General features: G+C 33.5%; 2 protein-coding genes across 5 annotated transcripts in view; one reads left to right on the forward strand and one right to left on the reverse strand.

Moving 5' to 3' along the window:
* Window positions 1–1,403: 1,403 nt before the first annotated feature.
* Window positions 1,404–7,584, reverse strand: LOC111639247. The gene is made up of 8 exons (XM_023385067.1): window positions 7,485–7,584; window positions 7,264–7,317; window positions 6,739–6,993; window positions 6,605–6,657; window positions 4,206–4,325; window positions 2,189–2,426; window positions 1,944–2,097; window positions 1,404–1,869 (listed from the first exon to the last, which is right to left on the reverse strand). The coding sequence occupies exons 2-8, from the start codon at window positions 7,289–7,291 to the stop codon at window positions 1,794–1,796; spliced, it is 924 nt and encodes a 307-aa protein (XP_023240835.1). The 5' UTR covers window positions 7,292–7,317; window positions 7,485–7,584; the 3' UTR covers window positions 1,404–1,793.
* Window positions 7,585–9,042: 1,458 nt separating this feature from the next.
* Window positions 9,043–15,567, forward strand: part of LOC111639228 (nucleoporin p58/p45-like) — a 33,985-nt gene continuing 27,460 nt past the window's right edge. For all 4 annotated transcript variants that reach the window (XM_023385029.1, XM_023385038.1, XM_023385046.1 and 1 more), the window contains exons 1-3: window positions 9,043–9,188; window positions 14,207–14,259; window positions 14,473–14,628. In XM_023385029.1, coding sequence (XP_023240797.1) covers window positions 9,118–9,188; window positions 14,207–14,259; window positions 14,473–14,628 — 280 coding nt within the window. In that variant the 5' untranslated portion in view covers window positions 9,043–9,117. The remainder of the gene's footprint in view (window positions 9,189–14,206; window positions 14,260–14,472; window positions 14,629–15,567) is intronic.

The following is a 15,567-nucleotide window of genomic DNA, read 5'->3' on the forward strand; positions in this document are numbered from 1 at the left end:
ATATATATATTTGTTTCTTTACAGAATGAAGAGCTGGCGGTTTTGGCGTTGGCTGCGGCCCAAGAAGATGAAGAAGTGTGAAGGGCGTTTTCCTTCCGCAATCGATGAAGAGAGGGTCTTTTCCCCCTTTGAGCGGGAGAGGAACTCTCTTCCGTCGATTGCGGAAGGGGTTCTTTTTTCACGGGATCGCCTTCGGGAATAGCGGATGTCGACAGCATTCTCTGTTCCGCGTTGAACGGAGAGGAAACATTTCGCCATTCGGACGTGTTCCGAAAGGTGAAATGTCTCCATGTTGACGACATCATCTTTGACGCACTGAGAGGGGAGGAATGTTTCGATCATTCCTCCCTTTTCCAACGAGTGGGATCCTCTCGTTCGGTGTGGACAAAGATGGAAAGGAAAAAGCGTCGCTTCGTAAGAGATGCGAACGACTTTTTCCTTTGCTATTTCTGAAGAATATTACTAACGTAGGATAAGAAGGCAAGAGGTTTTTTCGTTTGTTTTTTCCTCTTGTCATACTTATATTTACTAATTTAGGATAAGTCTAATTTACTAATTTAGAGAAGTCTACGGTTTTTACTGGTTTATCGAACAAACGAATACGAATAGACTTTAGACCATCACTGACGCGCAATTAACTGATTGCCCTGGAAGTCAGCTTCTTACATAAACCAGCCTCCCTATCATCAAATGTCACAGCACGCCACGTCTTACGTCGTGATTTTTTGATGGAATTACAAGTGTATCGACATTAAAACAATGAAAGTATATGGTATATTTTATAATTTAACCAAATTTATATAGTTTATTAAAGATTTGTTTGTATTTTAAAAATGAAATAACGCAAAAAGTAATCGTAAACTTTTTCTCTACTTGATTTTTAGAAGCGTATGCTTTGGGGCACAATGGGACGGTTTCCCGTAAAGGAAAAGGGGAAAAAAACAAAGTCTAGTAAAAAAGTAGAACAAGGGGAGGATTGCTCGGAAGGAGAAGATAATACGACTCGCCTTTACTGCACCGAGGCTTACTCACAGTCAATTAAGGGTTAATGTTCATTTGTCGCGTGCAAAAAATGGGCTCGTATGTCTTGTACGGGTTTTGACAGCGACGATGACGATTCTGCGCTGGTTTGCGAGTTTTATAAGCAACGAGACTAATGTTTTTTTTTCTAATATTTGAGCACTAATCTCATACCCCATTCTGCCCCGAGTGAGGGGCGAAACGGGACGTGGGCAAGATTTTTTTTAATGATTTATTTTTCATACAAAATTATTGATTTTTTAAACTCTAATTTAAATAATTATGTGCCAAATATAATAAATAAAAGATGTAATGTAATATTTTTGTTATTTTTCTTTTATTGTTGACATAATTTTAACTTATTTAGCTACACCATTCCGCCCCGGGTACCCCTACATTTTTGGATAAATTCTCAAGAGCAAATTATTTTCCATTATAACAATGTGATAAAATGATTCATAAAGAATTCAACAACCCAGATTTTTCAAATATTAAACTATTTATTCTCTTTAAAAACAATAAAAATTATTATAAAACACAAAACATTTTGTCGACAAATTGATTAAAAACAGTAAAAATTTCGAGTGATGATTTCCATCACTGAAATCCATTTAAGTATAAAGCACAGGGAATACCATATTTTAAAATTATTTTTATCTTTCTGTATATAATGTATATAAACACCTTATCTTAGGCATAAAATATTTAAAAGTTGTAAAGTCAATTGCATTCATATTTGAAGAGGAGTATATAAAATTACGAGAGTTTTACATTCAAATTTTAACGCAAAATTTTATATTATTATATGGACGATAATATTCTGGAATATCCGAAGAATAACGAAACAAACTGGAAAAATTGTAAATATATTTGTGGAATGAGAAAATCTCTTTGTTAAACAAGAAAAAGCAATAAATACTTACTTTAACGATTCAATTTCCTGAAAGTTTTCTTTACCTTCAAAGAGGGAATGTCCCGAACACTCTTTCATCAATTTTAATACTTTTTTCGCAATATTTTCCAGCATTTTACGCGAACGTCTTCTAACTGTTAAATTTGTGTCCATCATTACTACATCTAAAGAGAAAAAACTACATCTAAAGAGAAAAACGATGGCTTACGCGACGTCTAAAAGGAAATGAATAAAGTAACAAACAATATAAAGTACCGTCTCGTAATGCCAACTGAAGTTTCATAACGTAAAATTCTTCCACATTTTCTGTGATATTTCTAATATCGTCTCGAAAAGCAACTAAATATCGAATTAAATTTACGAAGAGAATATCTGTGGACTCCACATTAAATAGAAAACAATTGTGTAGTCTAATCGCTCGGTAAACATAAAGAGATCTCTCGATTAGTTGCATGATTGCACCGTACACGCATGACTTCGATCTTATACACTCCTATAAAATAAAATAAAAATCGGGATTAATAAGGAAAACCTTTAATTTGAAAATTTCTATACTATGTACAGCGTTAAATCTTGAAAAGAAAATTAAATAACCTGTAAATGTCCGTTACTACAAAATTCCAAATTGTACGACTCTAAACGTTAATAACGGATAAAATCTTTATTTAAGTCCGAGCCCCACTCGAGATATGACACCCTCTCTATCGCCCCATCCCTAGATCTTTCACCACCAAAATTTAAAAGCATCAATTCCTTTAATACATAAAGCGTCCTGCAAAATTTTAGAAAATTTCCAGAAATAGTGTAAATGAAACTACTGTAATGTATATACAAAATTGATTTTAAAAATGTTTTAATGTAATTCGCGAATTTCTTTCAAAAAGCATTGATGTCAGAATGATCAGTCATTTCAAAACAAGGACTGATAAGGACTCCTTTTTAAGATACATTCGTTGTATAAGAGTCTGCATAAAATTTTCCAGGGGGGAGGAAAGCTTGAAGACAATTATATCAATAAATTTTTGAAATTAATTTAATTTTTCTCTTTTTTTAAGACAGATCCTTCTATGATGGAGGGTGCATGGTTACATATATCATTCGTTTGTTTGTTTATAAGTTACGGCAACGCAACACTTGGGCGATCCGCCTAGGGGAATGCCATCGGAGAGGTCTTTTTAAGGGTAACTGGCCCCTATTCGGCCGTTATAGAGGTGGAGAAAACCCGGAAAACTCCACGTGGCCATCCCGTCCGTCCAGGCACGAATCCACGACCGAACTCACAGTGTTCAGGGAACTGAACCGCCTGGTCCCGTATATCGATCACTTTTACGGTAATTTGTGGAAGTTTTTACTTGATTACATTGGAGGACAAGTGCTCCATTTGTTCTGTGGATGCCCATGCTTCGTCGACAACTTGGCCTTATTGTGGGGTTAATAGTGAATATCTGACATTTTATTTGCTTCCTTTGAGGAATTGGTCCGTTTGAAGAAAAAAAAATGTATATCGATTTTACATTGTTCAAAAACACGATAAAGTTTAAAAATAAACCGCGTAGAAAATATATTAGCCTTAATATAGTGCAATTTTTATTGGGCTGTAACTTGAAAATACTTGTAGAAATAAATTCACACTATCGCCCGTCTGTCTGTCTTTCCTTAATCTCGAAAACGAAGTGATATAGATAAAAGAAGAGCCCAGAAATGGAAACCTTAGGGGCAGGAGACTCCCATTAACTGTATATCAACTTTCGATGCAAACCGAAAGTCACGTTATTTCAAATCAAATATTTTCTCTTGTAAGGAGTTAGATAGATGACGGCATCACTATTGCTAATAGGAAAANTATATCAACTTTCGATGCAAACCGAAAGTCACGTTATTTCAAATCAAATATTTTCTCTTGTAAGGAGTTAGATAGATGACGGCATCACTATTGCTAATAGGAAAAGTATGATGTACAGGGGAAAGACACTACTAATTTGAGGTGGAGCGCATATATTTTAAATTAAATAAATTTTAAAAAATATGATTAAAAATTGAAGTCCAGCATTGTTACCATTTCACAATAAATAATGTTATTTGTGTTAATTTTTTTTTATCATCATCAGTTAAATAACTAATATTTGTTATACTGTTTTAATATTTAAGTTCTCCCATTGTAAACGCGTTGGACTTCAATCAATAACGTTAATTATTGATTGATTAATAATTCTGTCTCATCAATAATAAACCGCATTACTGAATATTGAAAGTAACATCTCTAAACACATACCTTTTGTTTTTCACTTAAGTTACGAAAAGTTGGAAACAAATTTATCCATTTGTAATAATATTGCTCCATATATATCAGGCATTGATTTAACGCCAACTTCCGATTTTTTTCAAAGTTAATCTGTTGATGAAATTAATAAAATATATTATAATATTTTACAGTAGATATAAAATCATAAAAGCATTTAAAATATATAATAGATATGCTACTGTATGTTAAAACATATAATATAATATAAAGCACGTGTATTTAAGAGTAGATTTTAGCAATTAAAGTATTTCTATCCAACAATGTCTAGAGGGATATGTTACAGTCACAATACAAATTTTGCACGCCGACGTTTCAGACCGCAAGGAGGAGAGTCATCGGCAGATAAAATTTAGCTCGAAAACTCACCCCTTGGAAACTTGTGGCACTGTCAGCCGGATATAAAAAATAAATAAATAAATATGTAATGCATGTATGTTATAGGTAATTCCCGTGTAAAAAAACTGCCGATGGTATGCGTGATGCGATAACTGGACAATCTCTAATTGTAACCTGTATCCACATCTGTCAACCCGGTAACATTTTCCTTGCCCTGTACTGCACATCCCGTTACATCTCTTTGTTTCTTTTGTACATCAACAAGTACCTTGTCAGAATTATTCATTAAATATTTGTATGTCTTTTTCTATTATATAGTTGTTTCTAAAAAAAGAGGTACAACAGTATTGAGAGCGGGAGATAATCTCCCGCTCTCAATACTGTTGTACCTCTTTTTTTCGAAACAACTATTGTAATCGGAATCACGACAAAACTATATTGCCTATAATAAATCCCTCAGTGTTTATTCTATTTTATTAAAACTCTTTTCATCCTGAGGGCGCTAAGAGGGCCTCTTTTTAGCAAGCCCATTATGGGTTCGGCCAGGCCCACAATGGGGCGGCCGGGTGATGAGGGACGGGGCTCGACATATAATAGAATAACACTGACGGACGGATCACCGCCATCCGGCCGTCAGTGTTATTCTATTGTAATCTAGAACTTTTCTGTTATTCATTATTTATTGTCGAGAATTATATAAAACGCGCAAACTACCTGTACCATATCAATATTGTGTGCTAAATATAATGTACACTGGATTTATGTTCCAATAAATGCGATGCAGGCCCCACGCTCTCCCACCTTCATCATCTGTCCAATCATACTTTCACCTCTCGTCATCTCCGTCCCAACCCCTTCATTCCAGGCGATGAGTAGTCTCGGTCCTTCTGCTCTTTTATGTTACTATATTCCAATTGTCATATCGTTTCATTCAAACAACTTAGTTGTCACCTGTTTTTCTTTGTTCATTTGCCACCTCTTCTACAGGACACGCAGAAGAGATTTCCTCGGTCTTGTAACGTCGGCATACAAAATTTGGTTGCGTTTGGACTGTAACATATCCTTCCAGACAGCATTCAAAAGTAATACTTTAAATACCTTTAATCACCCTGAAAGTCTTATTTTTATGACAACACGTTACCTGAATGTAATGTTATCTCATTGTGTAGGAAAAACTTAAATTATTAAACAAGTTTTCATAGAAGACTTTATGCAAAGTTTTTAAGGCCAGGAACACACATGCGTAAAATTCGGCGTAAAATCTAGCATAAAACAGAAAACGTAAAAATTTTTCTGAAATTTTGGCTGAAACAGAACTGAAAATAGAGTAGAGCGTGTCTCTACTTTTTATGCTGAAAAATTTTTACGCCAAAATTCCTCCAATAAAGAGGTCTTTCCTGTGACGTCGAAGTAGACACGTGGTTTTTATTTTAACAATGGCGGCAATGAGGGTTAACCCTACAATTGTGACGGTCTCGAAAAAACTAAAAATAAATGAAATAGAGGAGTTTATTGAGTTTATTGAATCCGTTCGACCAAATCAGTGTCATGTATAAAGACACTGTATTTAAACAACGTTTATGGATGGCTACAGGTGTTAAATTTCAAATAACAGGTAAGTCTAGTAGAATCGATATATAGGCCTAGTATTTAGATCACATGTTCTTTATTTGAATTTGGAGTACAAGTCTATTAATTTAAATTTTCTATATTATAGCAGAGGAAGTGGAGAAAAAATGGAATGTACAAAGGGATAGCCTATATGAGAGGAAAAAATTAATAAAATTAGTATTGTTGGTGGCAGTGGTGTTTTCTATTTGGCCAGAATTTTTACGTATGTGTGTTCTGGCATAAAAGCGTAAAACAGAAACTGAACCGAAAGCTGATTTCTGATTCAGTTTTCTGCCACACAATTTTACGCATGTGTGTTCCTGGCCTAACTCTGACGATTAAACAAACTACATAAATATTTTAGGTATTTAAAATTATTTTTGAATTAATTCATAACAATTTAAGATTTTAAAGTGATTTACCTGAAATGCCTCTTCATAAACAGGCACGACACATCCCGCAAAATTTGGGTTATCTAATAATAATAAACATCGACAATTTCATACTACGACCTTTCTAAATGCATTTTCAAATTAATAATCGTAATTTCATTTACCTGTGATTATTTCGTATTTCATTCCGACATCGTAACATTTGTTTAAACGACAAAATTTGCACAGTTCCTCACCATTGACGACTGAACATTTTCCACTCCAAGTTTTACAACAGAATTCTCTTATACGCAATGTATTTAATTGAAAAAATTGAGCGCACGAAGCACAAGTGAATGCTCCGTAACTATTTGATATTCCAAACCCACTATCACAGATTTCACACGTATTTCTTATTGGAGATAAATATAACACAATATCTAGAAAAAATAAAATGTTTAATTAAAATTCTTATGATAGAAGTAAAACAAACTATGACTAAAGCTTAAAAAACTAACTTAATATTAATACTATAGAAGAAGGGAGGTGATACATATAGAAAATATAATAAATAGGATTAGAAGAATGTGGTTAACAGTTAATTTGCCATTTAAAAAGAAAGTTCAGCAAACGAGTTGCTTAACTTTCCCGGCAACATTTAAAACTGAGTATCTGGTGCCACCTGTTAGGATATTTTATTAATTCCTTACCATTATCTTCCTTCTTTAACTGCTTCATCTTTCTTTTTTTCTTTTTTTTTAAATCTGAAATAATTACAAAATATTAAATCAATATGAGAATTACGATCTTTTCAGAAACTCGAAATGTACAGTTTAAGTGAACGTCCTCGGCCATTTTGATTCAACGGCAATCAACTTTCTATTAAAAATCATTTAATTATTAAATTAAAAAAACCTAATTAAATACTTACATATTTTATTTATAGTTTATAAAAATTAACGTATCGATTCAACACGATTAAAACTAAAATAAATTGAGTTAACGGTTTCTCACGTGTTTCAATTTTTGCAACAGTGCCTTCTGCTTTTCGTTTAAATATAATTTAATATTTAAAATTTTTTAGATACTTAATTTATTCAAAATTTCATAAAATTTTTGGCTTAAAATAATAAAATTTAAATTATATCAGAATTAAAATTTGATTTAATAATTATTTCAAAAATCTATATACTGTATATATGTTACTGTGAATGACCGAAATCTGGCGAATGTCAACATTCACACAGTCGTTTCGTGTATGTCCGAAATATTTGCTAAATATCGTTATTTCTCACTTACACCGGCAAATGTCGACATTCAGAATGCGCTGATGGTGAATGTTGAATAAAAATATTTTTATTACTTTAAGACAAAAATGCAACTTTTTAATATGTCAAAATAGGAGAAAGCTTAAGTAATAGTACATGTAAATAAACTGTTGAACCTAAAACGAACAGTACATTCTATATCATTAAAGAAAATAATACAATAATAAACTTACACATAAATTATGTGATTAACGTTATACAATCTTATTTATTGCAACAACTTAAACTGTTATGGCATTTTGAATTGCACAAGAGTCCCTTGCTTTTACAACTGCATTTATTCGTGGAACACTTTTTTTTGCAATGACAGCGTGTATAGCCTTGCCCTTCACTTTTCGAATTAGCTGCAGCTGCTTCTCTCAGCGATATTTCTTGAAAAGAAATCTTACCTATGGAAAATTTTCATTACAAATTACGAACTTATTACGGGTATAAAGCTGCTTGAGGGTATCATTTTTGTTCGCTAATTTATAAAAGTCGGAGTCTTCTATTCTAACAACAACTGCCAACACATTTCGGGCATCTGTACGGCCACGATCGACATCAGGGACTTGTATTCGTACAATATCACCAATTTGAGCAGAAGGAAACGGCGAAGAATTTGGCGACGGACTGTCGCCTCTCCGTCGACATCGGTTTCTGGGGTGTCGTTTCGACCTCAGCCAAAGCTTATCTGTGCTTGTCGACATACACCGGCGATTGTTCGAATGTATAATAATAATATAACAAAATATTCGGTCTTTCACCGACGTATTTTGTATGTGTCGACATTCACCGGAAAATATCGACATTCTCTAATTTCGGTCTTTCACAATAACATATATATATTATACACCCTCACCACCCGGCAGCCCCATTGTGGGCCTGGCCAAACCCATAATCGGCTTCTTGCAAAAAGAGGCCCTCTTAGTGCCCACAGGGCGGGAAGAGTTGAAAAAAATAACTATAAAATTATCATTTCGATGATTCAGACAGAACTACAAAGCGTGTCTCTATTCCATTGTATAAACATTTAATTTGCAAACTTTTAATTTTTTGAAATTAGTAATAAAATTTAATTAAAATTAACAATTTTTTAATTTTATTATTTATAGATTTTTCGTTTCTACTTTTAAATAAAAATAATAAATAAATAAATAACAGACATATTTTGCTCACCAGAGGGACACGGAGTGAAATGGAACAATTTGAACAAATGTGGAATTAGGAGGTGAATTTATTTGAAAGAAAAAAAACATGTTTGGAGGAGGAAATCCATTTTCTACTCAAGCAAAAACGATTGGAAGTGGTTTAACGCTCTCAACAACGTAATTATGTATAACATTTATCGTATAAAATTAAGTTTAAGTAATTTGAGCCGATGTTAACGAATAAAAGACACGCGAAACGTTTAAAATCTAGAAAAAGAACTATTTGCACGTTGTTAAAAGCTTAATTTTTAAGAAAATCTGGAAATTTTTTACTCAAACGATGTCGATCTTACACAATTTCGGTAGAAACTCGATCTATTTCGGTAAATGACATAATACAGTTTGAAAAGTTTGGCGCTAAATCATAACGTGACGAGTTGCGGTTCCGAAAATGCTTTCGTTTGTATTTAATGAAATTCAAATTTAAATTGGTTGGCTATGAGGAACGGACATGCTAAAAGGCTACAAAATTTGATATAAGGGTACAGTTCAGGCTCCGAATGAGATGGCCGAAACCTTATCGGAGCTGTAGACCAAGCCCGTAGGAGTAAAACAGATGAAAGAAATCGATGGACTGTGTGTGACCTCTCTTGAAGTACTGTGACGTTTGATGATAGGGATGCCATGTTTCCGTAAAAATTATAAACATATACTGGAAACAACAAAAATAAACAGTTTATTATAATTCTAAAATAGATAAATTGACATGAAACAAAGATATAAGAACTTGTTTATGATGATAATTTCACGAAATGTATTTACATTTTATAAAATATGAGGGAAGTGATGCTTCCGTAGACTGCACGCCGCTGGCGGTGTGGTATGTTACCGTGTTTCTCGACTGGTGGTCTGTGACGATCTGTCGTGGTGTTGGAGTTTTAGGGTTCCGCCACACGAGAAGCGTCGAGAACCACTGGTTTATAGTATATACAGCATATAGTACATGGATATAACTTGGAAGTAGTTGGAGCAATGATGTTTTTTGTGTTTTATGAGCTTGTAGTCTTCTCTTAGTAAAGTGGAAAACCATTATTATTGCTTTTTTGAGAATAGTTCTAGATTTCTTCACTTTTAAATCTTACCCAATTTTGAATGTCTTTGAAATTCTGGATGGGTTGATTTTCAGAGGCCATGTGTCTCAGAGTCACACATAGACTGTCTATTCCTTTGACTTTTTTGTTATTACAGGCATAGTCTCCAGCTCTGACAAGGTTCCAACTGCCTTGTTTAGAGCTGAATTTGTATGGAAAAGATACAAAAAGCTACTAATAATAAAATAAAATGAGAAAAATTATTTTGTTCTAGTTGATGCTTTTATTGTCTACCGAGTAAAGAGTATAATATTGTTAGAAACTAACATTTGTTTAAATATAATTTAATATTTATTTTGGGTTCTTTTCGGTTGACAGGAAGCCAGAAAACTATCGTCTTTAACAATTTAGCCCACATGACTGTGGAGTACTTGATGTTATATAGTTTTAACCTAAAACTGTAAAATGTGCTAAAACGTTTAGGGGTGTGGAGGCTTGCTCCACCTAGCGCTGAGGTGCGAGCACTGAGATGCACTTCTACATGTGAAGCATGTAGAATTGGCAGTAGACTGATACATGTTGAAAACTGACTGTTAGAGACAAATATCATGTAAAGGGTCAACAATTCTGGGGGTGGTGTGAAATTATTCAGATCAAATCATTCCTCATTCAGAGCTTGGATCTTACCTGTTGCTGTACATGTCGGCTGGCATCTTGTTAACTGAAAAGTACCCTGACATGTTATTTTGTTCATGAGATCTTTTCTGTACAAAGTTCATAGCTTGAAAGCTAGAACAATTCAAAAATAATGAATAATCTAGCAACTGTAATACAGTAATGGCTTCCATATACAGTGGTACCTCAGGATACGAAATTAATCCGTTCCGAAACTGAGATCGTATCATGAAAATGTCGTAAGGTGGATCATCTTTTCCCATACAATTACATGTAAAACCAAATAATTCGTTCCAACGCGAAAAACATACTCAAATTAAAGCCAAGTAATACATTAAAAAAAATAACTGTAGTAAGAAAAACAAATGAAAAATGCGAACTAATGTAACGTCGTATGGTGAGTTTTTGTTCGTATCGTGGAGCAAAAATATGTTCGAATTTCACGTCGTATCCTGAAAATTTCGTATGCTGGGGCGTTTGTAACTTGAGGTACCACTGTAATTAATTTTTAACACTGACAAAAGTGTTTCATCAGTTTAGACTCATAAGTAAAATAACTTATGAATTCTTATTATATGTTCAAATTAATTACCATTAGTTTATATTTTTGATGATTAATCTTTGTATATGATTCTCTAAATATTTCTTAAAATGGAAATACAGTAGAGTCCCGAAAACTCTGCCTAATGTGGACTGAAGGGTGGCCCTATTTGTGAAAAGCCGGGTTATTGGGAATGGGGTTAAAAAAGAATAAGTACAAGTGTTTCCTCAGAAAATACTGTACAGTACTTGTATGTATTATTTGCTTGAAAATACAACAGAAAATAAACTGCCCAAATACCCTTAAACAAAGGAAAAGTACATACTTGATGAAGGCGTAGAGCCTTTACTACATGAAAATGAAAATTAATGAATACACAGTGTACAGTAATTTACCTGATAAGAAAGATCTCAGAAAAATACTTTATGAGGCATAAAGCTGTCTATAATGAAAACTAACTAGGGGTTTTTTCACCCTGCCAGGGTGTGGCCGAGTTATCCGGACTGTCGGGTTATCGAGTGCCGAGTTTTCGGGACTCTACTGTATTAATTTGATGTGCATTCATTCCAAAAATTTTTCCTTTGGAATGAATGTGCATGGTTCTTTTTGGTTTTGGACTACAAACTATGGATTTTGTTTAAAAATATTCAAATATTACTTTTGTTATGTAAGGTCTGATCTGATCAAAAAATACTGACCACTGTGTATTGAACAAAAAACTTCATAATTGCAAGGAAGATAAAATGAACTAATTCTGAGCTAAATCTTAAGTTTCTTTCATTAGGTGTTGGTGTTAACAGCTTTATTAATTAAGAGTTCTGCAATTGTACAAAGTGGAAGTTTCAAGGAGTAGCATATATGAATCAAATTTAGTTTTAATGATAAAAACAGGAGCGAAAACTGTTGAAATTATTAAGAAAGTTTTTAAAGAGAATTTCATATAAATTCAAAGATTTATCAATGATATGCATTCATTTGTCAGTTGAAGATGATTTGAGATCAGGAAGACAGTCAACATCCACTTCTGATAACAAAATATAAGAAATTGTCATGAGGTGAGGCAAAATTTGAGAATAATAATACAAGAAATAGCAGAAGACACTATTTCTTATGGTTCTTGTATCCTAGGTCATCAAGAATGGCTTGTCATTCTTGATGACCTAGAATACAAGAGAGTAGCTGTAAAATTTTTTCTTAAACCTTATGTCTAGAACAGAAATCTCAACGCTGTTCAATGCCTCATCAAATTATTTTCCCCAAAGACTGTCCTTCATTGGAAGTGTGAACAGGTGGAAGTTAGAGGGGACCGGATCTGGGCTGCATAGTGGATAGGAGATAACCGACCAGCCAAATTTGCTGATTATCTGATTTGTTGCCAGAGATGTGTATGGTCATGCATTGTCATGGTGAATGTGGCTTCTTTTCAGATTCTTATTCTATCGCTTCCTCCTCATGGCTTCTCTAAGTTTGTTAAGTGTTAATGTACTGCTATCTGGTCATCATATGGCCATGTTCCAGAAAATCAAGCAGAATGATGCATTGTCATCCTAAAAAAATAGTCACCATGACTTTCTATGCTGATTGCTGGCTTTTGAACTTTTTAGGCCAGGATGGCAAACCTATGGCATGAGTGCCATAGTTTTGCCACCCTGCTAAATTATTATTAATATTTTATAGAAATTTATTTACAATTTACTTCTTCACATGGCATGGCTTGGCCTAAATGGCTCTTTTGCCAAAAAACCCTAACAAACCAACCTATCAGCCAATGTTTCATGCCCTGTCACCAGACTGGAAAAAAAATGTCTTCATTGGCATCAAACATTTCTAGCAAATCAGAGCAGACTTCCACTTTTTCTCCTTTAAATTGGGTGTCAGCTGCTGATATACACTTTCCAATACCCTAAATCTTTTGCCATCTTCTGTATGGCATTGTAACCAATGTGCAGTTGTGCAGTAATCTCACATATCTCCTGACTTATTTCAGCATGAATCAGTTTGTCCATTCACTGACAGTTTATGTCAGTGGTCACAGTTGATGGTCTCTTGCTGCACGGTTGTCTTCAATGCTGATTTCCCTTCTTTAAACCTTATCTATCTGTGCACATTGCTCTTGTCAACGGTGTCATATCCATAAGCCTTCAGTGGATGGACAGCTAGTCTACACCCTTCCTTTATCAAGAACTCTGTGTTGGCACATTGCTTCTGCTTGGATTCCATCATTTACCTGCAACAAAGACGAGTTACTCTACAGACATGTGCAGTTTGAATGACGTACATCAGTTAATAAAAAACTTATGCCCACTTTTGCATGAGTCTTCATCTAAAACAATAACTTTTATTTTATTTGTTAAATAAAGATAGAAAAAAATTTAACTTATTTGTTAGAAGTATTTTGACAATAAATTACTGATGATAATGATTGGAGGAAATCTTAGTTATGGTCAATAATATTAATCTATTTAAATATAGTTAATTACATTACTAGTTATTAATGAACTGAATGAAGTGGTATTTATTGAAACTGCTTTTTATACTTAAAATAGAATTGTTTTTAAAGTGCTTGTTGCAATATTATTATTATTACTAAAAGCTCATTTGAATGAAATAAGTTTTCATTTTTATTATATTAATTTTTAAAAGATGTTTAAATTCTTAAATAATATAGAATAGAAATGCTTTTTGCTGTCTATCAATAATTGCAATTTTTTTATAAGTTGAAATTTTCATAAAAATTAAGTAAATTTCTGTGTCCTAAATGAAATTTAAACCCACAATTAAATGTGTATAAAATATTAAAGGCTTTTTTTTCTGAACATACGTTAAGAATTAATATAAGAGATGATAATGTCTTATGTATTATTAATTATTATTTTTTATATATACAGCTCTATTCCAGCAAGTCAATCTCTCTTTTCCTTGACTCCATGTACTGCTTCAGGTTAGTGTTTTCATTATCTATTCTACGCATATAAAATATGTGTAGCTTAAAATTGTCAGACAAAAAAATTAGAAATGGTGGCACTGGGAATTAATAAATTGTCACAAAATTTTTGAACAATTGGGCAAAGTCCCCTAGTACCTATATATTTAGTTTAGTATTTTAACATTTTGTGTTCAATGAAATATATGAATTAATAACAATTAATTTCAGGAACGATGTTTAACAGCGGTTTTACGACGACGGTTTCTTCATCTGGAGCTTCGATGTTTCCCGGAGTCAACACTAACATTGTGACTTCTCTACCAAGTACTGGAATTTTCAGTGGACTTCAAACAAAATCAGCTGCATTACCTGGGTTTAATTTTGGTATGTATTCAACAAATTAATTTGAAAACTAAATGAAACTAAACTTTTGTACATATTAGCCCAGGATTATTATAGTTATTTTCAATTTTATAGATGATTCAAATTTTCAATAATGAAAATGAACTAAACTTTTACTCATTTTTTAATGGTAAAATCATAAACTATTATTTGGGAATAACATTTTTTCATTCCTAAGGTTGATTATTGCTATGATGGAATCTGTAACAGTAAGTGGCAAAGTTGTGACAAAATAGCAGTCACAAGGTGAGATCAAATTGGGAAAGAGATGTGTTTATGAGTTTAGTTGGGCTCAACTTTTATTGCAAGTGAAAAAATTAAGTATTGACCAATACAAATGCATCATTTACATTGACATCATTCAATATCAGTTCAGTCTTCCCAATACATACAGTATTTGTCAAAATGAACAGTACTGAAACTTGCACATCACAAACTTGCATGTGCATTTGTCAACATGGCATAGCTTCAGCTGTACGTATTCTCAGTAGTAAAAAGGAAGGCAATGCTCTTATTGTCACTTGAGAATATTAATGGGACATGGTGATCGGACCATTTCTTCAGGATAGACAATGGTTTCATCAGTATGGGGTGACCAGCCCCATACTGTTGATGTTGAAACACTGTGTATTCCATACCACTTGAGAATCTCTAGCCATTCTATAGGAAAACCTTCCAGGACAAATCATTTCACGTGGACTTCACTCATCCATCCCATTCCCCCAATCTCACACCATCTAATGCCTGCTTGTGGGAATATTAAAGGAGTGTGTTCAACTGTTAAGATCCACCAAGAACTGTTCCTGCATTATGCATGTGAATTGTCTCCTTTTGGAGGAGTCTGTAGCAACCTTTGTTCTAGGATATGTTTGAGAATCTGAGAACAATAAGAACACTGTCTACAGTGAGGTAGTGCACACT

This window comes from Centruroides sculpturatus, unplaced genomic scaffold (genome assembly GCF_000671375.1).
Source record: "Centruroides sculpturatus isolate CEXI.00-Female unplaced genomic scaffold, Cexi_2.0 scaffold186, whole genome shotgun sequence".
Lineage (NCBI taxonomy): Eukaryota > Metazoa > Arthropoda > Arachnida > Scorpiones > Buthidae > Centruroides > Centruroides sculpturatus.